The sequence below is a fragment of the Helianthus annuus genome, chromosome 14 (genome assembly GCF_002127325.2).
Source record: "Helianthus annuus cultivar XRQ/B chromosome 14, HanXRQr2.0-SUNRISE, whole genome shotgun sequence".
Lineage (NCBI taxonomy): Eukaryota > Viridiplantae > Streptophyta > Magnoliopsida > Asterales > Asteraceae > Helianthus > Helianthus annuus.
Window position 1 is genome coordinate 108,256,735 of NC_035446.2, and position 22,017 is coordinate 108,278,751.

The window sequence follows — 22,017 nt, forward strand, 5'->3', positions numbered from 1 at the left end:
TATCCGTAAAGATAAGCCTTATCATTGGACATGTGTATCGAATACCGAGAACTCAGCAAGGTGACAGACAAGAACCGTTTGCCTCGACCATGTATTTCCAGCCAGTCGACCAGTAGCGAGGGTCGAGCCCCCATTCGAGGATTGTCTAACGAACGAATTATTGTTAGATGGAAGTCTAAGTGGAGAATGTTCCTGAAACGACATATCGAACGCAATGCGACCATTGCGACATTGTACTCCATGACCTTTAGATCAATCAACACGCCAGCAGCTTTATGGATCACATGAATCGACCGAGCACATCGATGACATTTTGAATCTACCAGGGGAAAGGAACACCATGAACGGCATATATATTATGTCTTAGAGCTCCAAGGGGAGGAGCAACTCCACGCGAAGTCTACCTAAATGTGACTTCTGGATTCGAGAGGTACATTCTGGGTCATGTAATCAACGAAGTGGAATACACGTGGATCTTGCTAAGATCCATTTTGTTAGAAACTGATCGACACCAAAGATCCCTTCGAGGATACAACAATTTCTTGGTCTCGCTAGATACTATCGCAGATTCATCACAGGATTTTCGAAAATCGTGTAGCTTAAATCTCCATAGCACAGCAGGGTGTTGTGTTCGTGGAAGACAAAACAGGAGGACGTCTTTTCAGCTTTTGAAATCCGACTCTACAATGCACTGAGCAACGTCTTTACCCGAGGGTACGGGTGACCTAGTGGTTTACCATGATGGTTCGAATCAGAGTTCCAGTTACACGCCCATGCAACACGAGGAAGTGATGGCTTTCGTAGTGGATTTACAAGGGGAGTTACCCGAGTCACAACCTGCGGTGGAAACCATGGTCTTTGGATTTAAGTTGGAGGCACTACTTGGACGGTACCAACTGCACAAGTTAGATCAATCACAAGGGCCTCTCTTGTACCCTGGTTTCGAAAGAGCTAAAGCAGTTAATGGTATAGCTGGATGAAACTTTTGGATGATTACGACTGTGGAACCTGAGCGTGCACGAGCCTTGCAGCTCACTATCGACTCTAACTTACCTGATCCGACTCGCTCTGTTCAAACTGGAGAACTGAAGGAAGAGGATTCTCAAGTTAAACCTATGCGGGGCATGGAGAAGCAACCGTTGGCAGGTTGGACAGTACTCGCTACTTCATGGGACAAATATGGATTCTACTGTACAGCAATCCGAGGGAACTTGTGTTGAGCGAAGCACACCCGTCTTGATTCTGGTCATCCGGATTTGATGGAATATGTTAGGATCGAAGGATCTTGTACTGGCAACTGGGGTTGAAGACCTACTCAGCGAAGCATGTGAACAACGTGTGACTTGTGCGAAAGTCAAAGTGGAACATCAGAAACCTTCTGGTTCATGTTAGTAATCAAAAACACCTACTTGGACATTGGAACAGACAACCATGGATGTTGTCACTGGTTTACCTAAAACTCAGAACGGAAACAATATCACCTGAGTGATCGTAGATTATGATTGTCTCATGCAACCAGCATACTTTCTTGCAATCAAGGAAACAGACGAGTCTTCACAAGCTGTGAATGTTCCTCTGAGAGCGGCGGTTTTAGGCACGAGGTGCCAACCCCTGTTACCTCCGATTTTGATCTATACCTGATTCATATCAGACAATACACAACACCCTTGGCTCACGGCTAGACATGAGCATTATGTGTCACCATAGGACGGATGGTCAGAGTAAACGAACCATCCAGGCACTCAAGGACATGCTGCGAGCATGTGTGTGATTGACTTTTGTGAGAATTGGAAGGATACTTACCTTTGGTTAAGATCTACTGCAGCAGTTACCATTTTGGTAGTCAGACAGCTCTGTTTGGGGCATTGCATGGATGATAATATCAAACTTTTTGTTGGACTAAGGTGGGTGAAAACCTAATCACAGATCCAGGACTTATACTCGAAATTGTTCAACGAAAATGTATGACTAGCAGTAAAGCTGATAAGTTTAAGAAACACTGGGAGATCGCTGTAGGCGAACGTGTCATAATCGAAAGTCTAACCCTGGGTGGGTGCGGCATGCTATAGAAGACATGGCAAGTTTAGTTTGCGATGCGTTGGGATATTCAGATTTCTGGAACGAATCGGTGACATGGCTCACAAACTCGAGCTAACTGACGGATGGGATAACGTTCGCGATGATATTTATGCCTTGAATCTAAAGAAGTGTTTGTCCGATGGAAACTAGTGTTACCTTATTAGAACCTACGGCTAGCGACAAGTTGCAGTTGTCGTGTAATCTACTGAAATCATGGACTAGGACGTCAGGATTCATTAGCATAGTTGTATCTCAATCATGAGAGTTCGTTGGAACTCAAGACGTGGATCGGAGTTCACGTGGGAACGTAAAGATCTGATAAAGCTCTGGTATCCTCAATTGTTCAGGTAGTTGAGCCAACTTTTGTTATCATTGGCGAATTTCGGGACGAAATTCCCTTTCAAGTTGGGATGATGTGGTACCCACGAGAAATCCACAGTCATCTTGCGTTAACATCTTGTTGTTTTGGACTGCTTGACAAATTTCGGGATGATGTGGTACCCACGAGAAATCCACAGTCATCTTGCGTTAACATCTTGTTGTTTTGGACTACTTGACAAATTTCGGGACGAAATTTCTTTCAAGTTGGGGATGATGTGACAACCTGAGATTTCAAGTCTTTTCATTTACGTATCACTGGGTTAGTAATTCTGTTTTGATAAATTGTTTGATGTTATGAAACGTGTAGTAGTTGAAAATTTATCGTAATGTATTGGTTGAGTTGTGCTATGTGAATGTAATGTATGGGTTATTGTTCAATGAAAACATTATGTGACATTTGGACTTGATGAAGAACAGAGTTTCGCCAATAGAGTTTCGTCGCCACTATCTTGGCGAAAGTTAGTGTTTCGCCAACAGAGATTCTCGGCCCAGCTAAATCCCCAGGCCCATTCCACTTCGTGGCCCAACTGTTAAACATTGTGTAATTATATAACCCTTGCAGCCGCTAGAAAACCCTAGGTTCTCTCTAATCTAGCGACGACAGTTCTTCCCCTACTCGAAGCCCTTCTCGGATCGGAAACATTCTTGTTGATCTTGTATGTCATTCTTGGTTAGTATATCATTCTTGTTGATCTTGTATTCGTTGCTATTTGTTATGTTAGGCATTAGAAATTATATTATGATGTAGAGTTTTGTTTGTACGCTAGTATGAACATGATAAACGGATTGACTTAATGGTTGATGATTTGTGATAGATAGATGATGATACTGATTATTAAATGATGATCCAAACCTGTACGATGATGATTAATTGTTGAATAATGATGTTGTTTGATTTGTTTTGAAGAAGGTTATGCTTGATCCGAATGTCTATGTGATTGTTATTTGTTAATGGATTAACTAGTTTAGGTTAATGTCATCTGATTGAATTTGGTATTGAATTGTTAACTGTTATAGAATGATTAGGGTTGCATGTTAATGTGTGAAACCGTTATACTGATGATTGATTAGGATGTTAGGGTTGATGTCCGATTGGATTAATTGTTGTTGATGAATGTGTTTGTTCATAACTGTTACCAAAGTGTGGATTGATCTGATAACCATAATCTGTACATGATAAGAGAGTTTCGTCGGAGCTGGTGACGACGAAACATGGGAGTTTCGTCGGAGCTAGTGATGACGAAACTTGGGAGTTCCGGCTGAGCTTGTGATGACGAAACATGGGAGTTTTATCGGAGGATGTTTCGTTGACTTTTGTTGGCCCCTACATGAATAGTGCCTGCATAACACTTGCAACGGACCCTGCTTGACCATTAGGCCGCACCCTCGGCTAGAGGTGAACGGATCACGTAATTAACATAGTAGCACAATTGGGCTTTGAAGTGTATGCGAGCAAATTATTTATGTGAGTAGTATGTTTGGGCTGTTACTAGTCTAAAATTGTAAACAAGTATTAACATTTGAGTTACGTTTATGAATTAAATCTGGGCTGATGAGTAGCAGTGGATCACACAAAGTTTAACTGGATTATTAACTTGATTGTTCACATATTCTTGTGTTGCTAGATTGACTGTATGGCTTGAACTACATGCTACGTGTACAATATTTGTGTGATATGTGAACATGGAGTACGTGAATTAATTGTACATGAGTTGTGGTTTATGTGCACACAAAACTGATCGTTACCGATAACCATGTTAGGATGTGTGTGATTAACTGGAAAACAAGTAACTAATCTTTCCGAGCAAATCAAAGGTGAGTTCATTCCTCTTGAGCATGCGTCCCGGTGGTTGGGACAGTCATTGGGTATCCCGGAGAGGGATAGGTTTTTGGGTAAAATATGGTATGTTGGATAGTACACTCGTCCTATCACCTTTAAGTCCCATCTTTTTGTTACCGGAGAGGTAACGGGGTATTAGTTGGTAGCGCTACTTAGGTTTGGCACCCTCACCCCGTACAGGGGTGGACAGGTGTGAACTAATGACCCAGTCATGCCCAGTGCTTTGATAGCAGCACTAGGGAACGGTCAAAACATAAATCAGGAGCCGTCTTGTATCCGAGGTATTATCAACATTGTAATTAATGAACGTAACTAAACACTTGGTAACTAACGCTTTCGTAAAACTATGAACTCACCAGCGTTGTCTGATACACGTGTGTGCATGCTCGCAGGTTATAGATTATGTGGATCATAGAACTTGCTGTCTGGATGCTGGAGTGGTCATGGGTCGTAAGGCATGGGAATGCAAGACAAGTTTAATGGTTTTTGTTCATACTGATTTTGTAACACTTATGATTTATGCTTCCGCTGAATACGATGAGTCATGCTTTATGTAATGTAATACTTTACCATAATAAAATGAAAGTTTTATTTAAATCATGTATGAGTTCAATGTGATTGGTGGCTAGATCCTGGTACGTCACACGCCTCGCGGGGGTTTCCGCATCTGGTATTTTGGGGGTGTGACAATTTTCGTAATTATATCGTTTATCATTAAAGCATATGGGCACATTTTTCGAGCTCGAACAGGGTACGTGAATTCTCAGAGACGCCACTGGGTGAGCTGACTTGAATCATTTGAAGAGTAGAAGGACTGTATTTCTAAGGATATAGATGACAATTCTAAAGGATGTGCAGTGGTGATAAGAGCAGTGGTAGTTGATGGGATAGATGTTGGTAAGGAAGTTGAACTTGATATTAAAGTAGTGATGGTGAGTTGTTTTGTGGTTGGTGGAAGTGATGATGTGGTGATGGTGATCTGTTTTGTGGTTTTGATGGGAGTGGCAGGAGGAGTTTCTTCATCATCATCTTGGATGATAAATTTTTATCTTCTCCCCCTGGTATAAGGAATATGTGCTTTTGATGAAAGAAAGGAAATGTGAGATGGTGTTTTTTCTTAGAACACTAGAAGGAGTTCTTTGTGAGTTGGGCTTAACTGGTTCAGAGGTGATGACAAATGATGTCGTGACTTCAACATCTGTTTGCACTTTTTGAATGGAAGTGCTAACATTGGTTTCATGTGAAGACATAGTGGTTTGAATAGGTGCAGATGTTTGAATGGAAGTGTGAATAGTGGTAACAGCAACAATGGTTTGAGGAATTGATGTAACAGTGGTTTTTTACTTGTCTTGCAAGCTGTCTTCTTGCAGGTGCCTCTTTTGAAGTACCCAAGTTATGTTGGGTTCTCTACTTTTCAAGTTTTTCTTGCACTACTAGAGCATCTTTGGCCTCTTTTGTATCTTTTCTCTTTTCTTTCTCTAAGGCATCCTCTTTTGCCTTTTTGTTTGCAGACTGATCAGGTCTCTTTTGAGCTCTTTTAGCGTGATAAGGTAATTGTCTCATTCCTTCTTCATTCTCTCCTTTTTTGGCATCATCGGGTTAGGAGCAGAACCTGTTGCCAGGAGAAGATGATCTTTATTGGTTTTATCTGAGCTTGAGTATCTTTTTACCTAGATTCAACCATGATTCTGATAAGTTCCATATGAAAGTTGTGGGTGGCATCTGCAGATTGTTTTTGAAGATGAAGGAATGGTTGAACATATGACCATAAGTCTTTGACAAGATTTGCATTTGATGGTGGAGGTTTTGAGTTTTGCATCAAGATTTTCAGTATCTCCTTTACTTATTCAATTGAAGATTCTATCTTGGTAACTCTCTCCATTAATTCTTGATATCTTAATCCACCTTGAAAAAAATCTACCTCATTTTCTCTTTTGATGCAGCTTCTCTTGTTATCGAATGCCGGAAACCTCTGGTTTTACTTGACTACTGCTTTCTTTCGATTCACCCCGACTTGTTCTATAACTATTTAATGGATATTATCACACCTGCTCTCCTGGTGGGCCAGAGTGTGGGGCATTCGCATGATGATTGCCTACCAGAATCACATTCCAGCAAAAGTATTAATATGATATTAATCAAAAATCCGAGCTTATTCAAAACTCAAAAATTTCATTAAAATTTTGAAGTATTATTATTATTCAAGACAAAACAACCTAAAGGCGGACCGATAAAGTAAAAAAAAAACAACTTAGAGATATTGTAGGCCTCCGACAATGGAGTCGCAAATTCCAAGCAACAGATCAAACCTTAACCCATCCTACTTCCAAAGATCAACACTTGTAAGTCAATCTTTAAAATATGCCACATTTCGTTGGTAAAATAATTACCAAATAGATTTATAAAGCAAGTTTAAAACAATTACCAGACTGACAACTTGCACACAATGCATCTGGTCTTAATTCGCTAGATATATCAATCGTACACATCACTACAACCGTCAGGTGTTATTCATACACCCAGTTGTATTATGACTCAGTTCTATGAATACGACCAAGGTACCTTCGTACGTGCATAAATTGGCTCTAAGTGTCTATAGTTACAAGCATGCTACCGCAAATCGAGTTATCACATGGTGATGGTAGCCCCACTTTGTGTGATACAAATACCAAGAGGTTTTATACGTTTTCATCTCATGTTTTTTTTTTTTTTTTTTTTTTTTTTTTTTTTGTAAAACTATTAAGCTATATTTACATGCAATAGCACTTGAGATACATCGTATCCTCATTCGTATTACATCCAAGTTAAAATATTATGATTGAGAGTGTGAATTCCGGCTTGGTTCTATAGTCACATATTAGAATAGAACAATCCTTCATTAAGATGGTTACAAATGGTTATTGATCATAATCGTCATTTAGACTAACCATAAGTAACAAGGTTTTGAAAACACGTTTGTTGGATTAAATGGTTGAATTGGATAGATTGGTGTTTAACAATCCTTATTCGTGAAATATTCACATCTCATAGTTAGTTAACCCAAAATCGATCAAAGGGTTGTGGTTAGTCCATTATGGACCGTGTAGGTGGACTGGGCAACTGAACAATTCGTAACCCAATTATTTGGGTTAGGACAGAATGAGTTCGTTACGAGCTATGTACAAGAAGTAAGTTGTAAAAACAGTTGATAACGTAAAACAAGTCAATTTAGTTAGATTGTTAGGAAGACAGGTCGTGGGGAACCATTATGCACTTGGTACATGGTCCAAGGTGGATTCTTCAACACTAAACCCATTTAAATTAACCAATTTGATACCCATAAATCAAAATTAAATTGAACCAAGGGTGTAGATATGTACCTAATATGACGGTATAAGTCTACAAGCAATGAATTTAAGAATGGAGGGTTGAATTAGCCTGGAACCGAAGTCAAATTAAAACGTCAAAACTAACGTTATTAGCGAAGCTCATAAGCAATTAGGACATGGGAATAAATTTATACGATTGAGGGTGAAATGAGGAACTTACCAGACCTTCAAAGTCTTCGATGACTCAGGAATGAGATCGAATTCTCGAAACTCAAACTAGCTCACAAAACACAAAGTGAACTATGCGTGTTTAAGAGAGGAATTGGGAAATGGATGAAGATTCAAGCAATAGAGATGGGTATTTGTAGCTCAAGGGTTGTAAGTAAAAGACTACACATGTCTATGAGGTGGCACAACAATTTAATGGTGTCAAAACGACAGAGATAGGAGGCAGCGGGGTGATGGTAGACACCGCCACGTAACTGCTGCACAAACGGAATCTTCGCGGACCGCAAAGGGTTGCGATAGATAGGGAAGTTGTAAGAAATTCTATCATGACAAGTAAAGTCCCTTAACTTCCAAATCTCAATCCAATGGTAACTTTAACCCCTTCCAGTCTATTTATCACGGGCAAAGTACCGAGACACGTGTCGCTACTAGGGTTACTCGAGTAAAACTCTAGATTAACAACCTTGATCGAAATTAAGCAGCCCAAAACTCAACAATAAACTTAACTTTGAATAATAATAAAGGAAGAAAAGGAAAGTTTATTGCACTTTTGAAACCAATGTAATTGGATTTGTTAGCAAAAGGTCGAATTTTGTTATCCATGAAAAAAAAAATCAGAACAAAGACCCTTTAAACAATAAAATAGATCTTAAGTAATTGTGACAATGTTGTAAAACAAGGTCTTGGGGGCCGAGTACTCTCCGAGTAATAGCTACAAGGTCGGCTTCCAAGACGACTTTCTTTAACTCTGACTAATTACTCAAAATCGATCAAACCTGGTCAAGCACGGCCATAATGGATCTAGTAGGTCAATTTGGGCCGGTTTTGATTTTCAAGAAAAAACATAATTACTATGTCTATCATATTAAAGAACTAATATCATTTTTCGAGGAATGGATATCAATATTTGAAATATTGAACATGTATTTTTTATTTATATTGATATTCACGTATTTTGTTATAAATATTAATAAACTTATGATATTTGAGATATATACAATTTTCTGAAAACAAATTCCTTATAATTTACAATGTCTGAGTACTCTCTGCCTAGGCTGAGCACTAACAATTCCTCAATCTACCGACTAAGGAGCGCCTAAAGACTTTTGCAACTATTATGATTGTGTTTGAAACTTTACTAAATAGGATTATTTCAAACATATGGACCAACTAAGCAGCGCCTATTGAATACGCATATCCAATAAAAAAGGATTAGATGAATATTCATTTTATCTGAACTAGCCGGTTTCTGTAATCACAACAATAACAACAGTAATAATTTTAATTTATACATAAAGTGATTAATCATACAGTAGGGCATATTCTGCAAACCTAGTATTACACATAAAAAACACACAAATCATATAAAGCAATAAATATAAAAACCTTACAATACATGATTTATTTAGTATTTAACACAAGTAATTATTTCATTGACTTCAGTTCCACAAAAGACAGCTTATCTCCATCATCAAACTTAGGGGACAATCGGCCTGGTTGTTGGGACGCTATGAAGGACCACTGTCTCAACCGTCAAACCCGGTCCGAACCCAAACAGTACACCCCAGTCCAACCCTTCACCGGTGGTGGCAGCACCGTCTTCCACCGACTTCTTCCGCATCTCATCAAGTATGAACAACACACACGCACTCGACATGTTTCCGTACTCGCTCAGAACATGTCGAGTGGCTCTCATCTTCTCCTCTTTTAGTTTGAGCTTTTGCTCTACTTGATCCAGAATTGCGGGTCCACCGGGGTGCGCAATCCAGAATATCGAGTTCCAATCGGATATACCCAAAGGCGAAAACGCCTGGGTCAATGCCTTCTCGATATTCTTTGAGATCAACCCCGGTACATCTTTCAGGAGGTGGAACGTCAGTCCCACCTCCCGAAGGTGACCATCTATGGCACCTTCTGAATCAGGTAGAATTGTCTGCGCAGCAGACACCATTTCAAATAAGGGCTGCTCGGTCGTCAAGTCAGGGTCGGAACCCACGATAACTGCAGCGGCCCCGTCACCAAACAAAGCTTGACCAACCATGGAGTCAAGGTGAGTGTCACTAGGTCCACGAAATGTGACTGCGGTGATCTCTGAACAAACTACAAGGACACGTGCGCCCTTGTTGTTCTCCGCAAGGTCCTTAGCCATGCGGAGAACCGTGCCGCCTGCGAAACAACCTTGTTGGTACATCATGAAGCGTTTGACGGACGGGCGGAGTCCGAGGAGTTTGGTGAGCTGGTAATCCGCACCGGGCATGTCGACTCCGGAGGTGGTGCAGACGATGAGATGCGTGATTTGTGACTTTGGTTTTCCCCATTCTTTGATGGCTTTAACCGCGGCTTCTTTACCGAGCCTTGGGACCTCGACCACCACTACGTCCTGACGGGCGTCAAGCGATGGAGCCATGTACTCGCAGATGCTCGGATTCTCTTTAAGATACTCTTCTGTGAGATGCATGTATCGCTTTTTTATCATAGATTTGTCGCCTGCACATTTCATGCACGTATGATTAGTTAATTATGTATATAGTGATAGTTAACACCTTATAATTATATATACAACTTTTGAAAAAGAAAGTACTTAATTTAATCAAATTTAACACCCCAAAAGTTAGTTCCAATATCTTCGTAACTTTTTTTTATTACAATAAGGTCATAAGTACGATCAAATTAAATACAATGATTTGAGGAAATAAAGAAGTACGATCAAATCGCAAGATCTTACACATGCGCTTTAAGTGTCACGTACATATGTTGATTTCATAATTATAAATCTGAAAGAAGTAAGAATAAATCTAAATAAAAACTTACACATGCGCTTAAACTTTTCTTTGAGTTCAACCATGTGCTCGCTTTTAGTGATCCGAAAGTAGTAATCAGGGTAGTCAGCTTGATAGACGCAATTTGAGGGGGTCGCGGTGCCAATGGCGAGAATGGTGGCGGGACCTTGAGCCCGTTGAGCCTCTCTGAAGGCAGCAATATCAATTGAGGAGGCCATTAATTGTTTTTCGATCACCAGCAGGGAGAAATGGGATTGAGAAATGCAAGTGATGGTGGTGAACAAGAGGGTCGAGTGTTTGTTATATAGAGGTAGGGGAGGGCGTGGTAGGTTGGGGTCCCATATTGTAGTTCTAATATTCAACATAGTTTAGTTGCTCCTGTGTGCATAATATTTGGTCCTGTATGTACCTAGAGTATCTACAGAACTCAAAATGTCCACATGGGACGATTTGTGATGGTAATGTGTGTCACTTCTACCTATTCATACAATGATGAATTCAAAATCTGAAGAATACATTTGTGATGGTAAGGCCGTTCAAAAAAAAAACATTTGTGATGGTAAGAACTCTACAATCCTTCACAAAACTTCTTGTCTTCTAACACATAAATCTGCTTTTCTTGTCACAAACTCTTCTTAGAAAAATCTATTTCATCAATCATGTTATCATTTACTTTTACATATAGTTCTCATAACTAATTTATTTGTTTTAATAAGTAATTTAGTTTGTAATATCGTATAAATAGATATCTATCTATCAGGATACAGAAATAAGAAAATAATTAAAAAAAATTACAAAATTCACAAATCTCTCTTGTTTATTTATTTGTTATTTCTTTTATTAAAATAAATAGTGTGGTTTCGATTGTAGATAAACGGCTTGGCTCAGCAACCCCTTTAAAATTTAAATAAAAATATATATACAACTTATAGGTTCAACTAGCCAACATGTTTACAACCCTTTTAGATAAACGGATTATATGGATCGTGTTTGGGTTACATGGGGTAAGTGCATCTACGTTGCCAACTGAATTTTAAATATTTAAATATTTTGTTTGGGTTACATGGGTTAAGTGCGTCTAGGTTGCCAACTGAATTATTATTACAAAGAGTTTTTAGCCGACGCGGGTGAGTCGACTGACGAGGAGGTCGAGCAAGAGGCGGTTACGAGTGTGTGTCAACTCGTGACGCCGGTATGTGAAACACGTTAGTGGCCCTCCACGCCATTTTTTTCCAAGAGAATATATGAAACGGGACCGACTTTCGACAACCGCTTGTTTGATGAAAGATTACTTTGACGAAGCGCGGATGGCAATCCGATCGAATGGCAATCCGATCGGACTGCAATCCGTCCCGCGACCTGATCGTGTTGCTAACTTGAAGATTTGTTAAGTTTTGCGGTTTGTTCGAGACGGTGTGATAACGTGCTAAACAACAGAAACCCCCGTCAAGACCCAAGTGATCCGATCGAACAGGAATCACCCTAGTCCGATTGGTTAACTGTTCGAGACGGTGGTTCACATTCAACCCGAAATTAGTTGTCTCTTAGATAGAATTCAGATCTTGAACCGACACATCACTAAGAGAGAGTAGAAGATCAGAACGAGCATCGATTCTATCGTTTTTGAGTGCATTGAGTGTAAAAGAGTTGAAAGAAAGTTAGAAAACCATCTTTGAATCCTTTTAACGATGAATATGTGTAGATCTATGCGAAATCGTTGTTGATTTATGTGGAAATCCTTCAGATCGGAGTTATTCTTGGTGGGATGAGGCCAAAACTTGAAGTTCATAAGAACTCTATGATGACATCACCCTAGAACACCTCAAATCCACTGATTTCACGGTTAAAAGTTAAGATTCAAAAGAGAAAATGATGAAGAAGTCCATGTAGATCATGGAAGTACAAGATTTAGGTTGAAAACTTACAAGAATCGCGAGAAATCGAGAGAAATGAGTGCTTGAGCGAGCTTGTCGAGTGGGGGAGCTGTCACATCACAAATTATGTGACATGAGGGTATTTATAGGGTTTCCAAAAAGGGAAAGTGCACAAGTGTCGGATAGGCCACCGATTCCAGGTGTCCGGCGTGTTTGACTTTTGTCATTTCGATTCGCGTGATGAGCGTTGCGATGCATTTCGAGCGAGCTATGCGATAGATTAATAATAAACACACAAATACTATATCTAACATACAATCATCATAATTCACTGGTGTTTAGCGTTTGCGATTCGACTGCGATAGAGTTGCGATTGCGTTTCGATTAATCACCACAAAACAAAAGTAAACACGCACAAGTAACACATAAGTAGCACACACATGTAAAACAATATCCAGGACGCATAATTCGGGTTGCGAATGCGATTACGATGCGATAGCGATAAAGCGATAAAACATGCGATAAACATCGATTAAACCTCGATTATTCACAGATACTCCACACAATACAACTAAAGTAAATAAAATAAAAGATTCTATTACAAGTCAAAGAAGTCAAAACAGTGGTTGAGCAAGGAGTGACAGATCGCAATTAGCAATCTTTTCTTCCTTTGACTTCAATCTTGACTTTGACTTTGACTTTCGAACAAGGGGTGTTACAGCCTCCCCTACTTTAGGGAATTTCGTCCCGAAATTAGGCTTTAGCCGTAACAAACAACTGCGGGTACTTCGCCTTCATGTCGCTTTCGAGTTCCCAGGTGAACTCTGCGCCTCGTTTGCCTTTCCAGCGGACCTTCACAATGGTAATGCATGAGCGCCTGAGCTTCTTGGTCTCGCGGTTGTCACACCCCGATTTCCACGTGTATCACCGGTGGGCCCGGTGGGGGATTACTGTGACGTAGTTGGCAACAATATAGTCAAACCACACAATTATATAAATGCACAGCGGAAGCTTAAAGATAAATATATACTTCAACCTCTGGTTGTAATATCAAATGTATTACAGAAGTCGAATGTATCCACAGCGGATCAAAATAATAAAATATTGTTCATTCAGATACGGCATCGAGTTTGCGAGACTATTCGTGATGCTTAGGAAGCTAATACCAGCCAATTTCGTATAGTACCTGCACTTAATCTTTTTGGGGAAAAATACGTCAGTTTACACTGGTAAATACATTCAACTGACACATTTGAAAATGTTTATTAAAATTGATTTGAATGCACAAGGCACAAACTCTTTTATAACTTGGGAAAATTATTAAAATCTTGTGAACGTATTACATGTTCTTTTATGCGTTCAGTAGCCCGGATCGTGCCGGGTTAAAGATTAATAGACACACCACATTGCGTAAAACCGTAGTATAGAAACCAACGGCTACGTCTTTTAATTAAATGTCGACAATATATACCGGGTGTACGCCTACACCGGGATGTCGAGGTCGTGGCCATTTCGTAAAATGATGCCAAGGATATCCGGGACAACGGTCATTAACCCCCAAAGGCTTTTAAGAAACAAAACTGTTTAAATGAGCCGATCATAACATTTAATTAACCACCTAAGCGATGGAAGATATAATGCTCAATCAAGCGGTAAATATTATACCGTATCCCAAGCCCATATAGGGGAAATAAGTTAAAAGTATTTACCTTTGCAAGTATATTTCCTTAACTTGATTAAATCACCGATAGCTTTTACTGGGGCTCCTAATCTGGAACGAAGGTTTTAATTAACCTCTTAGAATCCTAACGGGTCTTTATATTAGCCGTAGCCTAGACCGGTTGGTTCCGATATATAGATATGGTTTAATCGCGTGAAAGGCGAAAACCGAGAATGGAATGTGATTCTGCCCCAAACAAGTTCAGAGACTTGTTTTATATGGGTTCAATGTTCACACTCTGTATTTTGGGGTCAAAATAATATAGTTTGACCCGTATCGGCTAGTTTATGAAAACTAGTTTCATAAGCCGAACCGTGCGCGCAATAGGCGAAACGGTTAACCATGAGAGTCTTACGCTTATTTCCTAAGTCAATATGTCTTAAAGAGGTTGTGGTATCAGTAGGATACCTTCCGTGATGCCCGTAACGAGTTTAAGTTAATATTACGCCCCGTAGGGGCTTTTCGGTCATTTTAAAGACTTTTAAAGAGCTTTTCGAGTTCTACAGGAAATCTGAGTTTCCCGAACAGTTTATAAAGTCTAAAATACTTTATTTATTATTTAAAATCAGTAGCAACTGGAATCGGGTCAAAAGACCTTGTAGAACTCAAGTTTTGGCCGAAAAGGGCATATTCGGTGTTTACCGAACCGTAGCCATAACCGCAGGTTATGAGCAAGGTAAAAATTATTAAAAATCTTTAAAATTCCAAAAATATTATTTTATAACAGTGGGTAAAAGTTTTGGTGACGAAATCTTGGTTTAGATAGGCGTTATGCTAATTGCGCCGTTTATTACAAAAGTTTCTTATAAATGCGCTATTTAGCATAACTCTCATTCTAGACCTCGGATTGACGTGAAACTTTAAGGACATGCTTATAATTTAGTAAGCAAGGTTATGGTCCGTTCACATGTCCGAAATACTCGTTTTATTTTAAAAAGGCCGTTACGGTCAACTTTTAGGCGATTAACGGAAATGCGTAAAAGACTCGGACAATTTATGAACCGATCACAAAGGTCTATACCATCATGTAACCTGGTCCTAAGAGAGTCCTAAGGCATATCTATACCTCACCAAAACGGGTCAGAACTGAAGTCAAAGCAAAAGTCAAACTTTTGCGACATTCGGCTCCGAACCGGGTCAATATAGCAAATGGTCGATTCAAACGAGCGTAAACAAGTTTATATACTTAATATCATGTTTTATGAGTGCCAAAACAGGTTTAATAGCATATACATTACAGATTATGTATAAAACGGCAAAATAGCTTTCTATTGACTTTTTAAGTGCACGTTTGACTCGACATTTGACATAGTTAGAGCGGTGATCAGAGGGAACCCTTTTAGGGGTTTATTACCCACATAAATACCAACTCATAACTACTTTTGATCTGACAATTCACTGGACCATTTGTGAATTATCGTTATGACAACCGTTAGTTACGACGGTTTGGTTTATAAGCTAAATCTATGGAAATACAAGACCACAATGGTTTAGATAACTTACAGAAGCTTAAGGCAAGACTCAAGAATAGAGGAGAACACTTGAAAGCTCTTAGAATGATCAGATGAGTGTTTTGAGTTGTGATGAAAGTTATGAACACAACATGGCTATTTATAGTGAAAAATGAGCTCCAAGATCATTCCACATTGGTCTATACTGATCATGGATGATGGGCAGGTGTCCCATAGAGCTATGGGTCGAGTAGGGGGCGCCCATGCCTCTTTTATTGGCGTTTTGATCATTCACAAGCTCAAAAGGCAAGAAAATACAAGTTTTCTGCATCTGGGCGTCCAATGCGGCCCGCATGGAAGTTTTCCATGCATTTGAACGCGGGCCGCCTGATGTTTAAAATCAGGCGCGTATCTTAGGTGGCTCGCGGCCCGCTTTCACTTAACCCAAACTCTAATGCGGGTCGCGAGAGGCCTGTTTTTCAGGTTTTTAAAATCTTTTGTAATGATGAACAAAATCTGGTAATTAATAACGAAATCTTTCGTAATTATTAACCTGACCTTTCGGGTTTGAAGGGGTAACTTTGCGGTTTGGCCCTCGGTTAATTACAACTAAGGACCTCGTGTTATTTACCCGCGTTGTTAAGTCCCCGGTTAGTTTATTAATTATTCAGAAAGCCTTAACTTTCACTGTTGACGCTTTTAACCCTTCTCATACGAATTCGATCATAACTTTCTCGTTTTAAAACGGAACTTCGCGAAATTTATATATTGCATTCTAGTGAGTGTATTATACTGTTACAAAGCCTTGGGAACGTTAAAGGGTCACTCAGAGGTATAATTAAACATGTTGACACAGTTAACCCCTGTAGCTTGTAATCTCTCACTTTCTTCCGCGTTTCGCTTCCGTACGATCCATGATTCATTCGTTTGAAGGTACAAGCACCATTTAGGGTTACCATACAGTATATTTACCCTTGCTTGACATCTATAACCCTCAAATTTACATACATTCAAGGTTTGTCAGAATTAGTCCTTTATTTAATATCAATGCCACGTGTAATCAAATGACACGTGTTAACACATCATTGGACACAAAAATTCGAGGTGTTACATCCTCACCCCCTTAAAATAAATCTCGACCCGAGATTTACTCAAATAAATAGGGGTACTTTTCTTTCATTGTGGCTTCGACTTCCCACGTATATTCGGGACCTCTACGAGCATCCCATTTGACCTTTGCAATCGGTACGTGCTTTCTTCGAAGCTTCTTCACTTGTCGATCTTCAATCGACAAGGGTTTTTCTACAAACTTTAAGCTCTCATCTATATGCACCTCTGTGTGTGGAATCACCAATGATTCATCGGCGAAGCACTTTTTGAGATTGCAGATGTGGAACACATTGTGAATTCCATTGAGCTCTTCAGGCAAGTTCAACTTATAGGCGACTGACCCGACACGTTCAATGACCTCAAAAGGTCCTATGTACCTCGGACTCAGCTTGCCCTTCTTGCCGAAACGCATCACCCCTTTCCAGGGCGACACTTTAAGCAACACCTTTTCACCTACATCAAAGTGAAGGTCCTTACGCTTCGGATCAGCGTAGCTTTTCTGCCTATCACGGGCAGCCTTGAGACGTTCCCGTATCTGGACAATCTTGTCCGTTGTCTGGAAAACTATCTCTGGTCCCGATAATTGGACCTCTCCTACTTCCGCCCAACAAACAGGCGATCTACATTTCCTACCGTATAATGCCTCGAAAGGCGCAGCCTTTATGCTGGTATGGTAGCTATTATTGTAGGAGAATTCGATTAGGGGTAGGTTCTTATCCCAGTTACCACCTAAATCGATTGCACACGCGCGAAGCATGTCTTCTAACGTCTGGATAGTACGCTCACTTTGACCGTCCGTCTGTGGATGGTAAGCCGTACTGAAGTTCAAACGCGTACCCAAAGATTGCTGGAAACTCTTCCAGAAATGTGACGTGTATCTAGTATCCCTGTCGGAGATAATAGACACAGGTATGCCGTGTAAGGCTACAATCTTATCAACATACAGTTGGGCTAACATATCGGAGCTATACGTCTCCTTGATGGGTAAGAAATGAGCTGATTTAGTCAGCCTATCGACTATGACCCATATCGTGTCGTTTCCCTTCCTGGTTTTGGGTAACTTAGTTATGAAGTCCATAGTTACACATTCCCACTTCCACTCGGGAAGCTCAGGCTGTTGTAGCAAGCCAGACGGCTTTTGGTACTCGGCGTTGACTTGAGCACAAGTCAAGCACTTTGCTACATGGGCGGCCACAGACTTTTTCAAGCCTATCCACCAATAATTTGCCTTTAAGTCTTGATACATATTGTCTGCACCAGGATGGACAGAATATTTGGAACTATGGGCTTCCTGGAGGATAACATCTCGTAGTCCTCCATAAATCGGAACCCATATACGTCCGTTCAGTCTAAGGATTCCATCCTTGCTAAGAGTCAACTGCTCTTCAGTTACTCCTAACTTTTCATTAGGATAATTAGCTTCCAACACAGCCTCTCGCTGTGCAGCTAATATCCTTTCAATTAAATTGTTCTTGACCTCAATGCTCTTGGCATTGATTCGTATAGGTTTTACCCTTTCTTTTCTGCTCAGGGCATCAGCGACTACATTCGCCTTGCCGGGATGGTACCTGATCTCACAATCATAGTCATTCAAGGTCTCCATCCAACGGCGCTGCCTCATGTTCAACTCTTTCTGATTGAACAGGTGCTGGAGGCTTTTGTGATCAGAATAAATCACAAATTTAATACCATAAAGGTAATGCCTCCACAATTTCAGTGCAAATACAACGACACCCAACTCCAAGTCATGGGTGGTGTAGTTCTTTTCGTGCACCTTTAGTTGTCTTGAAGCATAGGCAATCACCTTGCCCTTCTGCATAAGCACACACCCCATGCCTGTGTGTGATGCATCGCAGTAAACTACGAATTCATCTGTACCTTCAGGTAGTGTCAACACAGGTGCGTTGCTTAGCTTCTGCTTCAGAATTTCGAAGGACTCTTGCTGCTTTGGGCCCCAAATAAATTTTTCTTTCTTCTTGGTTAAGGAAGTCAGGGGCACAGCAATCCTTGAAAAATTCTCAATAAATCTCCTGTAGTATCCTGCTAATCCCAGGAAACTACGAATTTCGGTAGGCGTCTTTGGCTCGTGCCAGTTCATGACTGCCTCTACCTTAGCGGGATCCACTTGGATACCACGCTCACTTACAACGTGACCCAAAAACTGAACCTCTCGTAGCCAAAATTCGCATTTAGAGAATTTGGCGTAGAGTTTCTCACGTTGTAGCAACTCGAGAATACAACGGAGGTGCTTCTCGTGGTCAGCTTGGCTTTTGGAATATATAAGAATATCGTCGATGAAAACGATGACAAATTTGTCCAAATACGGCTTGCAGACGCGATTCATGAGATCCATGAACGCAGCCGGTGCATTTGTGAGCCCAAAAGGCATCACTAGGAACTCGTAATGACCATAGCGAGTCCTAAATGCTGTCTTATGTACATCTTCATCTCTGACCCTTAGCTGATGATAGCCCGACCTCAAGTCGATCTTCGAGAAATAGCTTGCTCCTTGCAGCTGATCGAACAGATCGTCGATCCTTGGCAAAGGATATCTATTCTTTATGGTAACTTTGTTTAGCTCACGGTAATCGATGCACAAACGCATCGATCCGTCCTTCTTCTTTACAAACAGGACAGGTGCTCCCTAGGGAGACGAACTAGGTCTGATAAAGCCTTTGGCCAACAGTTCATCCAACTGGGTCCTCAGTTCCTTCATTTCCGTCGGAGCTAGTCTGTAGGGCGCTCTCGCTATGGGAGCTGCTCCAGGTATGATATCTATTCTGAATTCCACTTGTCTATCTGGTGGCAAACCAGGTAGTTCTTCAGGAAAAACCTCGGGATATTCAGAAATGACAGGAAGATCCTCTATCTTCGGCTTAGGCTCTTCAATTATCACCTGAGCCATGTAAATGACACAGCCTCTGTTCAAACACCTAGAAGCCTTGAGCATAGATACGTCCTCGGGCAATCCGTACTGCGTATCTCCTCGAATGGTAAGCGATTCACCACTCGGAGTCTTTAGCACTATGTGCCTCTTGCCGCAAATGATTTGGGCCTGATTACGGGATAACCAGTCCATGCCTAGAACAATGTCGAAACCCGCTAGTTTGAAGGGAAGTAGAGATAGAGGAAAAGAATGGTTCTTAATGGACATTTCACATCCCTCTAGAATAGTGGAGACGGTTTCTATCGTGCCGTCTGCTAACTCTACCTCGTATTTCACATCTAGGGTTTTGATAGGCATATTTAATAGTTGGCAAAATTTTTGGTCTACAAAGGATTTATCGGCGCCTGAATCGAAAAGTACTCTTGCAAATATATTATTTACGAGAAAAGTACCTGTAAGCACATTGTCGTTCAGCACAGCCTCCTTTGCATCCATGCGGAAGACTCTCGCATTTGTCTTTTTGGTCTCCTCCGCCTTCCTGGCATTCTTAGGGCAGTTGCTCTTGATATGCCCCTTTTCATTGCAACCGTAGCAGGTTGCATCCTTGATCTTCTTGCAATCCACGGTCTTATGATCCTTGGACTTGCACAGTCCACAGGCGAAAGTCTTTGGCTGAGACTGTGAATTTGACCCAAACCTACATTTCCCAGAGTGGGGTTTCTTGCAGAATTTGCAATTGGGTCTTTCACCAGTTTGCCCATCTTTCTTCGTCTCCGACCCTCTTTTGCCATCACCGTTTCTACGGTGCTTCTTTCCTGACCTTCGTGAGGTATCATCCTCACGTTTCCTCTTCTCAGCCTCCTTGCTCCTTAGCGTCCTCAGACGGACAGCATCTAAAGTGAGAGACAAGGAGAGGTCAGTAACTGACCTGAAGGTCGTCGGCCGAGAGGCCTTCACTCTAGCCTTTATCGCAGGCTCCAAGCCCCCAATGAAACGGGCGATTCTTCTAGACTCTGGTGTCACAAGGTACGGAACCAGGCGAGCCATCGTATTGAAGCTCGTCAAATAAGCCTGGCAGTCCAGGTTCGTCATCACCAGTGACACAAAGTCAGCCTCGATCTTCTCAACCTCATGCTGAGGGCAGTAGTTTTCCTTAATGAGAGCAATAAATTCCTCCCATGTCATCTTGTACAAAGCAGACTTACCTGATGCCTGCACCAACGCTCTCCACCATGCCAGGGCCTCGCCCTTAAATGACTAGGACACAAACTTCACCACATCCTTCTCCGCACACCCACTGATGTCCACAATAGTGTCCATCTCATCCAGCCAGGTGATACAATCAACAGCACCCTTCTCCCCTGTGAATTCCCGGGGCTTACAAGACACGAAGTACTTGTAGGTGCAACCCTTGGCACCGGATGCATCAGTGTATTCTCGTTCACGACGAATACTATTCTCAGCGGACGAGTGGTTATCATCATCTTTCTTGGGTTTGGAGAGTGGTTTGGATTGTGACTTTGGTTTGGAGGGTGGTTTTGATACGGTTCTGCCTTGGGACTCAGTATATTGACGATCCAGAGCTGCCTGAACAGCATTGTCAATTAGAGCCTTTAACTGTGCGCCTGTCAAATGCACTGGCGCATTGTCGTAGTCATCTTCATTTGTATGGCTATTCTCTCCATTGGGATCCGCCATTGTAACTTGAATCTGTTACAGAAGATAACAAGATTTTATTTAGAAGCTTATTATGGAATTGTCTTTTATGACAATTCGTTAACTATGGTAACAGAGACCATATTTGGTTAACTTATTACTCACTTAGTTTTTAGGATTTGAATACATCCTATTTTTAGCTATAACAATAATATTGGCGGCATAAAGCCTAACCACGAGGATGTTTTATAATTTCAGCCGAGATTTCAGAGAATCAAAGGCATAGAAGGTTGAACCGTAGTTCTCTTACCCCTTTCTGGCAGGGAGTCATAGACCACCACTGTCTTTTGTCTTTATAAGACGATTATTACGGCCCGTAGGCACTACACCACTAATGGATGTTTTAATAAGGTTGGCCCGTAGGCACTACATCACTAATGGATGTTTTAATAAGATTTGGCCCGTAGGCACTACATCACTGATGGATGTTTTAATAAGATTGGCCCGTAGGCACTACATCACTAATGGATGTTTTAATAAGGTTGGCCCGTAGGCACTACATCACTAATGGATGTTTAATATGATTGGCCCGTAGGCACTACATCACTAATAGATGTTTTAATAAGGTTGATCACCTTCATTGGTGATTTAACCCACAATTTATAAATCATTTAGTTGGGTTTTGAAATCCTTAAAGGATTAT

General features: G+C 40.9%; 1 protein-coding gene across 1 annotated transcript; it reads right to left on the bottom strand.

The window, feature by feature from the left end:
• Nucleotides 1-9,100: 9,100 nt before the first annotated feature.
• LOC110908960 (chalcone synthase) lies at nucleotides 9,101-10,885 on the bottom strand. Its single transcript, XM_022153962.2, has 2 exons — nucleotides 10,648-10,885; nucleotides 9,101-10,323 (listed from the first exon to the last, which is right to left on the bottom strand). Exons 1-2 carry the CDS (start codon nucleotides 10,832-10,834, stop codon nucleotides 9,314-9,316), a joined length of 1,197 nt encoding a protein of 398 aa, XP_022009654.1. The 5' UTR covers nucleotides 10,835-10,885; the 3' UTR covers nucleotides 9,101-9,313.
• Between the last annotated feature and the right edge of the window lie 11,132 nt (nucleotides 10,886-22,017).

What these genes read in the sequence shown, in the direction of transcription:
- LOC110908960 (XM_022153962.2), bottom strand. Translation starts at nt 10,834, where the DNA reads ATGGCCTCCTCAATTGATATTGCTGCCTTCAGAGAGGCTCAACGGGCT. An exon ending in AGAAAAGTTTAAGCGCATGT is followed by an intron (nt 10,324 to 10,647) that starts GTAAGTTTTTAT and finishes TGAAATGTGCAG; the next exon opens with GCGACAAATCTATGATAAAA.